The 9,358-nt window shown below is 49.1% G+C and overlaps 1 protein-coding gene across 1 annotated transcript in view; it reads right to left on the bottom strand.

The window, feature by feature from the left end:
• The window catches only part of LOC105032664 (polyol transporter 5), a 2,578-nt gene extending 601 nt beyond the window's left edge, over positions 1-1,977 (bottom strand). The window contains 4 exon segments of the mRNA XM_073260964.1: positions 3-365; positions 368-1,153; positions 1,703-1,813; positions 1,816-1,977. Coding sequence (XP_073117065.1) covers positions 3-365; positions 368-1,153; positions 1,703-1,813; positions 1,816-1,960 — 1,405 coding nt within the window. The 5' untranslated portion in view covers positions 1,961-1,977.
• Positions 1,978-9,358: the final 7,381 nt, after the last annotated feature.

Below are 9,358 nucleotides of genomic sequence, written 5' to 3'. Positions count from 1 at the left end.
ACCCCTACACTCACCCTGTGCTCTTAGCCTCAGTGGGAAGATCTCTGAGCAATACACCGAAGGCATTGGCCCCATACCGATCGAAAAGAAGGCGACAAAGGCCAATATCGATGCGATGCAGAGCCCGATGGCCCATGGGAGCTGCCCATTCGGATGGTGATCGATGATGGTGAGCCCGAGCCCAAGCCCGGCCAGAGACACTATCATCCCTCCTTGGCTGCTCAACAACAAAGGTCGCCGCCCAACACGGTCTAACAGGAAGGTTGCCACCAGGATGAACAGAGTTTTGGTGAATCCGACCGCCACCGTCGTACCGAGCAGCTTGTCTTTGTCATAAATTCCGGCTTTTTGAAAGACTCGGGGCTGTACAGCACCACAGAGTCGATACCGGAGGCCTGCTGGAAGAAGTGGATTCCCATCGCTGATATCAAGACACGGCGGACCGACGGCGTTGGCCTCAGGAAGAGCTCCTTCCACACTCCCTTGCCGTGGCTTTGCTTCTGGACCGCGACCACGTCGTCGTTGCAGTCGGCGGGGATGCCGGCAACGTTCTTGATGTCGAGGAGGCGTTCCTCGGCTTCTTCCGGGGTGTCGGAGGTCTTGGCGAGGACTTTCTTTGCCGCGGCGAGCTTGCCCCGCATGACAAGCCACCGGGGAGACTCCGGCATGGCAAGGACGCCGATGCCAAGGAAGACGGAGGGGATGGCGCCGACGCCGAGCATAAGCCGCCAGCTCAAGTGCTCCGGGAGCCTGGCGAAGGCGAAGTTGGAGAGGTAGCCGACGAGGATGCCGAAGTTGATGAAGACCTCCGGGAAGGAGACGAGGAAGCCACGGGAGGAGGCGGGGGCAACCTCGGCAGTGTAGACGGCGGCGATCACACCGGCGTAGCCGACGCCGATGCCGGTGATGAAGCGGCCGACCATGAGGAAGGCGTAGTTGGGGGCGAGGCCCATCAGGATTGCGCCAACAAAGAAGATGCCAGCGGCAAAGACGATGGTGTAGCGGCGGCCGATCCAGTCGGCTGTCCTGCCGGCGGCGAGGGAGCCAATGAGGGAGGAGATGTTGAGGATGCCGAGGAGGATTTCTATCTCCGTGTCACTCACGTGGAAGTCGTCTTGGATGAATATTGCAGCACCGCTCATCACTCCAATATCTGTGAGATGCCATCAATTATTTTTATTAAATATTTCTAAAATAATTATTTCTAACAATTAATAAAATTATAAAAAATCCAAATAAATTCAGGAACCGCTGGAGATCTTGGACATAGCCTAATAATAATAATAATAATAATAGAAACAAATAAATAGCTGAGAACAAACAAATTTGAAAGCTGATTCATAAATCAAGCATGGATATTAAAATATTAATTTTTTAGAAAAACTCAGATTCAATCTTCTAAGAACCAAGCTGAAGTAGCTGAAGTTGATCTTGACTCAAACTTGACCAGCGGTTTTTTTATACAACGAGCGAAGCCTGACTGACAGATATTATCAGCTATTGGGCTATTTTAATTTCTGAAAAAAATAATTCTTGAGCTATTTTAAGAAAATTATCCAAAAGAAATCTTCTTCTAGGAAAACATCTAGTAAAACTATAAAGAGAAGTAAAATACTCTATTTTGAACATTGTAAAAATTTTTGATTTGATTTTTTTTTTTTTTTTTTTGGAAGAGGAACAAAAGAAGTCCATGAGACTTTACCATAGCCTAAGACGATGGTGGTCATGGAGGCGAGCGCGCCGCAAGCCATGGCAAACTTATTGTTACGCCACGGCTGTGGGGCGACGGCGGTGGGAAGGGAGTCATGGGGACTTGATAAGCCACTTTGGTGGCTTCTGGTTTTTGGTCAGTCATTTGTGATTTCTTTTGCGTATCTCGTGGAAGAAGTGAATGGAGAGCAAGGGAGACAGGTCTGTGAGAGGTTGGACAGGAGATGAGTTTAACGGGGTATGGAAGCATGCGCTTGAGGGGATTAAATAGGCCCCAAGGTAGGATGTGGTGACCACTCTAGTAAAGAAAAGTCCTGTAGATATTGTGTGGCAGCCAGAAAGTGGGTCCTATCTAGACCTGACACATACCCACAGGTTTAGATCTATGGTTCATAGATGGTCTAGAAATATTTCCATGTGAACTTCCCATTAGTTTGAGTTTGGATCTCACGTATATGATTAGACAAAGTCTCAATCCAACCTAGATCAGATTAGATCTGATGAAATATTAAGGAAAAACAAATAATTGCAGCATTTTAAGGTCGGACACGAGTCTTTCTAACTAAAAAGAGATCTCATCCATGAAGTTACCAGGTTATAGCTCTGAGTTTAAATCTAGGTCCTTATTGCCACCGAAAATTGGCCCAACCCATGTGACGAGTTGATGGGTTCTTGTCCACTATTTGGTGAAAGAAGAGTACCCTATAAGTCAATTGCAAATATATTGCGATGAAATTTTTCTTTATAATTTTTCAACTCATGTAATGATATTTATTATTTAATAATAAAATAAAGCATTGATTCATCATATTAGCTGATTCTTATTATGACTAATATTATGATGAACCCCAAAGATTAGGACAATAATTTTAAGAGACATGAATGGGTCATACTAGTGAGATCTAAAATCCTAAAATCCTAATCTTAAATATTTCTGATCGTAGGAACATTGAGTCGGAGAATAATGTTCCGAATAAACTGGCACATCCTATGTATGCTCGATGAAGAGGATGGCAGATCTCACTAGCCACTTATGTGGGACACTAATACAAGGATGTAGGTGCTCATTTGAGAAATGAGTCCACTGAATTGACTCGATGAAAGAGAACATCTTATGGAAGCCTTATTTGTATGTCAAAGATGATTTTCTAAGTAGGAATTGTGCAAGTGATTCTTAGACCTGAGATCACCATGAAATCTTGTGCACATGAATCTATATTTTGGTCATACTCAAGTATGGCTTTAAGATATGTACAGGATGTTCTGGATATGATAGGAGTGTGTACGAAGGTTATGAGTAGGTCAATATGGAATCGATCGCTCCTAGTAAGAGGAGATCGCATCCTGTGTATTCTCATTCGTAGATGATTCAGAAAAAATTTTTTGTCCAAAAGTAGGAAGGAGATTAGAAAGAGTTTCTAATGCTTCTTCATTGGAGTCATCATTGGTTAATTGAGAATCGATATAAATATGTGTTTGAGTTTGACATGATTCCATACTCATGAATATATTCAAGGTGCTGGGATGATCAAAGGATTGTATTGCACGATAACTTACCACTGAAGGATATATTTAATATTTTTATTAAATTTTTATATCTTCTGGGTAGTCATGATACGTTGCTAGATATCAATCTTGACTTATAGATTTTTGATTGAATTAAAGAGTTTAATTCGAATGTCAATTAGAAAGAGTTCTAATTACTGAAATCAGGTTAGCTTGATTGGACCTAAATCGGTTAGATTAAATTCTAATCAAATTAGGTCAACTTGCATCCGGACCTACTATTAGCTAGATGTGAAACCTAATGGGTCACACATATATGAAAATTGACCAAGGCCCCTTTTTAAAAAGGTTGATTAGAATTTTGGATTCAATCGGAGTTTCGGTAAGCATGCTAGCACGTGTGGAATCTCTAGCTCTTTTAGAGATCAATTTGGTCTCATGCCTTGCTCATTTGCTAGTCCAATTTGGTGGGAATTTGGATCAGATCAAGCCACTTAGAAGTAGCCAAAAAGAGGTACCATATCTGGTGTACACGCCAAATAACTAAGAGTCCAACTTAAAAAGGACTCTTGGCACTAATATATAGAATGCATGTGCACTTTATTTGTGGCATGGAGAAGGACTAAAAATCTTTCTGTTGGGTATAAAATACCCACGGCCAAAGTTCTCAGCGGGATTAGCCCTTGCAAGCTCAGCCCGGACCCCTACGGGAGCCGGGCTTCGTCGCCAACTTCAACCGCAAGTAGGCTCCGCCCGGACTCCTACGGGAGCCGGGCTCCGTTCTCAACATCAACTGTCGATAAGCCTTGTCCGGACTCCTACGGGAGCCGGACTTCGCCTTTGACTTCAATTGCAGGAAGACTCCGCCCGGACTCCTACGGGAGCCGGACTTCGTTCTTGACTCCAACGGCTGCATAGACTTCATCCGGACTCCTACGGGAGCCGGCTCCGTCGACCCAACTGCAGGTAGACTTCGTCCGGACTCCTACGGGAGCCGGACTCCGTCGACGACTTCAACTGCAAGTAGACTCCACCCGGACTCCTACGGGAGCCGGGCTCCGTCCTAAACATCAACTGCCGGTAAGCCTTGTCCGGACTCCTACGGGAGCCGACTTCGCCTTTGACTTCAATTGCAGGAAGACTCCGCCCGGACTCCTACGGGAGCCGGGCTCCGTCCTCAACATCAACTGCCGGTAAGCCTTGTCCGACTCCTACGGGAGCCGGACTTCGCCTTTGACTTCAACTGCAGGAAGACTCCGCCCGGACTCCTACGGGAGCCGGACTTCGTCCTCGACTCCAACGGCTGCAGACAGACTTCGTCCGGACTCCTACGGGAGCCGGACTCCATCCTCGACTCCAATGGCTGCAGACAGACTTCGTCCGGACTCCTACGGGAGCCGGACTCCATCCTCGACTCCAACAGCTGCAGATAGACTTCGTCCGGACTCCTACGGGAGCGGACTCCGTCCACGACCCAACTGCAGGTAGACTTCGTCCGGACTCCTACGGAAGCCAGACTCCGTCTTCTATTCCGACTGCGGGAAGACCTCGCCCAAACTCCTACGGGTATGAACTCGCTACCGACTCTAACCGAACTCTGGCGACCAGTCTGGACCCCCTGGCAGGCCACGTAACGGACAACACTGCTCCACTCCCTGCGGCGAACCCTACGCAGCTCCATTACTCCCTGACAGGCCGTATTAACGGCCACGATTCTGCTCCACTCCCTGTGCGGATCCTGTGCGATTCCACCATTCCCTGACGAGCCACGACAGCGGACGCCGCTCCACTCCCCGTAACTGACTCCACGTGGCAAGCCACGGCCATAGCCACGATCCCACTCTACTACCCTCCGCAATAAATTTCTCCTGACTCTGGCGGCCCACTACCAGACGGTTACAGACGTCACCATCAATTTGTTGCCCCCTCCGCCTATAAAAGGGGGCCCCAGATACGTTATTTAATAAGCTCTCGTCTTTCATCTAAAAACTCTGCTAAATTCTCCGTTCGAGCACTCCATTCTTGTTGAGACAGAGAACTGACTTGAGCATCGGAGAGTCTTGCCGGAGCAACCCCACCTCCGATTTAGACTTCCTTTGCAGGTCCCGGTGGCGACCGCGACTTCCTCGACTCCAACTTCTCCGGCGCAAGTGGATTTTTGCACCAACAGGATTGGCACTAGAGGAAGGGCTTGTGTCTTCGCAATACCCTTGTTCTTAAAGGAGCGCTCAACGGATCCACCTTCGGTCATCTTATCCGGTACCCTCTCCTCCTTTCCTCATCTGATGCCTTCTCGTGGGGCATTCGTACCACTATCTTCGGCTATGGTCGCCGACAAGGAGTGGCCGGACGATCGGCCTCTATCGGATTCCGTCAACACCATTTCGGGGGGATCCCAGCGGGAGGCAACCAACATGCCGGCTGTATCCCCCAAGCGGCAAAAGGTTGAAGAACCCATAACCTTTACCGAAGAAGACACCCAGGGAGTCCAATTCCCTCATAACGACATAGTCATAGTTTCCTTGAATATAGCAAATTACGACGTCCGTCGCATTCTTGTCGACAATGAAAGTTTGGCCGACATCTTGTTCTACGATGCCTTTTCAAGAATGTCCGCTCTTGACGGTCATCTGAGGCCGATTTGCTCCCCCTGGTAGGGTTTACCGGTGACATCGTTCTGACGGAACGAATGATAGCTTTGACTGTGGCCGCGGGTCAATATCCAAAGCAATCCAGGGCTCTGGTGAATTTCTTGGTGGTGAAGGCGCCATCCGCCTACAATGCAATCCTTGGCCGACCCGGCCTCAATGCCCTCCGAGCTATCATTTCGACCTACCATTTGAAGTTAAAGTTCCCCACCAACCAGGGGATCGGAGAGGTCCAGGGAGACCAAGCCCTAGCCAGACACTACTACAACATCGCCTTGCAAAGAAGCAATCAGGCTGACCCCTGTCTCGTCGATGGACTCGATGCTCGTGATGACCTCACCGAAGAAAGGGGCGGCCCAATCGAAGATCTGGTACCAATCCCTTTGAATGATGGGAACGCGGAGCATGTGGCGCTAATTGGCTCCAACCTGGGGGAGGAGGTGCGGACGCGTCTTATTGATTTTCTACGAAGGAATGTGGACGTTTTCGCTTGGGTTCCAACGGACATGCCGGGGATTGACACAGAAGTCATGGAGCATCACCTGGCCGTCGATCCAAAGCATCGACCGATGAAAGAAAAAATCCGGAGTCATGCCCCGGAGAGGCAGAAGGCGATAGCCGAGGAAGTGGATAAGCTCCTCAAGGCCGGATTCATTAAGGAAGTCAGTTATCCTGATTGGATTTCCAATGTTGTTCTGGTCAAAAAAGCAAACGGCAAGTGGAGGATGTGCATAGACTTCAAAAAGCTGAATAAGGCTTGTCCAAAGGATAGCTACCCCCTCCCCAGAATTGACCAACTGGTGGACGCGACCTCAGGCCATGAGCTCCTCACCTTTATGGATGCATTCTCCGGCTATAATCAAATTAGAATGGCATCTGAAGATGAAGAAAAGATAGCTTTCATCACTAATCGCGGCCTTTACTGTTACAGGGTCATGCCTTTCAGCCTCAAGAATGCGGGCGCAACCTACCAACGGTTGGTGAACAAAATCTTCAAAGAGCAGATCGGCTGAAACATGGAGGTCTACGTGGACGATATGCTCGTAAAAAGCAAGTCTTCCAGAAATCATGTCGCCGACCTCGAGGAGACCTTTGACGCTCTCCGAAAGTATAGAATGAAGCTGAACCTAACTAAATGCGCTTTCGGAGTAACCTCAAGAAAGTTCCTGGGCTTCATGGTATCAGGGCGCGGGATTGAGGCCAATCCAGAGAAAATTCGCGCCATCCAGGAGATGACCGCCCCAAAGTCGATCAAAGAGGTTCAGCGCCTCACAGGGAGGATAGCAGCTCTTAATCGCTTTGTCGCGAGGTCGGCCGAACGGTGCTTGCCCTTCTTTCAAATCCTCAAGCAGCCGAAGAACTTCTGTTGGACCTCTGAGTGCCAACAGGCGTTCGAAGAGTTAAGAAGCTACCTTAGCTCACCCCCACTGTTGGCAAAGCCTGAACCTAGGGAGGAACTATTTTTATATCTAGCGGTCTCTCCCATGGCCCTCGCGGCCGTCCCTGTCAAAGAAGAAACGAAGGTCCAGCGATCAGTCTACTACATTAGCCGCACGCTGAGGGACGCCGAGACCAGGTACACCAAATTAGAAAAACTGACCTATGCCTTGTTGGTTGCAGCTCGGAGGCTCCGACCCTACTTTCAAGGGCACACCATGACGCTACTCACCGATCAACCGATCAAGGCGGTTTTGCACCGGGCTGACACCTCCGGAAGAATGGCAAAATGGGCGATCGAGCTCACGGAATTCAACATCAACTACAGACCTAGACCAGCAGTAAAGGCCCAAATACTGGCAGATTTCATAGTAGAGTGCACCATCCCAGAGGAGGCCGAACCTGAGCAAAGCAAAGTTGACGACCTGAAGTCTCAACCGAACTCCCCCAATGAAGAAGCCAATCCCTCCGATCGCTTTTGGACCCTCTATGTGGACGGATCTTCCAACATGTCGGGCGCAGGTGCAGGCCTGATCTTGGTCAGTCCGGAGGGAGTCATCGTGGAGTACGCTCTGCGTTTCGAGTTTCCCGCAATAAACAATGGAGCGAAATATGAAGCTCTGATCGCAGGACTAAGGATCGCCAGAGAGCTGGGAATAAGTCAGCTCCGGGTGCACAGTGACTCTCAACTGGTGGTGGGGCAAGTCAGTGGGAGTTACGAAGCGTGGGAGGACAGTATGGCCAGATACCTTGAGAAGGTAAAGGAGCTCACCTCCGCCTTCAGCAGCTTCAGCATTAGACAGATTCCAAGGCTGGAGAATACCAGAGCCGATCTTCTCTCCAAGCTGGTGACATCGGCTCCGATCGAATTGCCCAAAGGCATCCTCTTTGAAGTTCTAAAACATCCGAGTACAGAAGAATCATGGCCCGTAATGGAGATCGACCACGAGCCCAGCTGGGTCGACCCGTTGATAACCTATCTCAGAGATGGAGTTCTCCCCCAGGACGCGAAGGAGGCTCGGAAGCTCCGAAATCAAGCCTCCCGATACATCCTTTATGAGGGCAAATTGTACAAAAGATCATACTCCTTGCCCCTCTTGAAATATCTCCGGCCCTCGGAAGCTGACTACGCCTTGTGGGAAGTACATGAGGGGATTTGCAGAAACCATTTGGGGGCTAGATCTTTATCCCACAAGCTGCTCCGTCAGGGATATTACTGGCCAACGATGCATCGTGATTCGATTGAATATGTCAAAAAGTGTGATCGATAACAGAGGTACGCCAACATCCAGAGACAGCCCACCACCGAACTCACACCCTTGAGTGCCCCATGGCCTTTTGCACAATGGGGGATGGATATCCTTGGCCCTTTTCCCATGGCATCTGGGCAAAGAAAGTTCCTCCTCGTAGCGATCGACTACTTCACCAAATGGATTGAAGCCGAACCACTAGCAAAAATCACGGAAGCAAAAGTTCAAGATTTCGTCTGGAAATCGATTGTGTATAGGTTCGGTCTGCCTAAAACCCTAATCACTGATAATGAACGACAATTTGCGGGAGCGAAATTCGTCGAATTCTGTGAAGATCTAAACATCTCCCACAACTTCACATCAGTAGCCCATCCCCAGGCGAACGGCGAAGCTGAGGTGACCAATAGAACCCTTTTGCAGGGGATTAAGACAAGGCTCGAAAAAGCGAAGGGAACTTGGGCAGACGAACTTTATCATGTGTTGTGGGCGTATCGAACTACTCAGAGGCTACCCACGGGGGAGACCCCTTTCGCTTTAGCCTTCGGTACGGAAGCCGTCATCCCCATCGAGCTTAAACTCCCGTCAGCACGAGTCGTGGCGTTCGACGAACATCAAAGTTCGCAAGATCTTAGAGCCAACCTCGACCTACTGGAAGAAAGATGGGAGATAGCTCAGGTTCGGATGGCGGCCTACAGACAGAAGGTTGCTCGATATTACAATGCCCGGATTAAGAACAAAGCCTTTAGAGCGGGAGATCTAGTGCTTCGACGAGCCGCTGTCTCGCAACCTCAGGACCGAGGGAAACTT

The sequence above is a fragment of the Elaeis guineensis genome, chromosome 7 (genome assembly GCF_000442705.2).
Source record: "Elaeis guineensis isolate ETL-2024a chromosome 7, EG11, whole genome shotgun sequence".
NCBI lineage: Eukaryota > Viridiplantae > Streptophyta > Magnoliopsida > Arecales > Arecaceae > Elaeis > Elaeis guineensis.
This window is presented reverse-complemented; position numbering and strand designations above follow the sequence as displayed.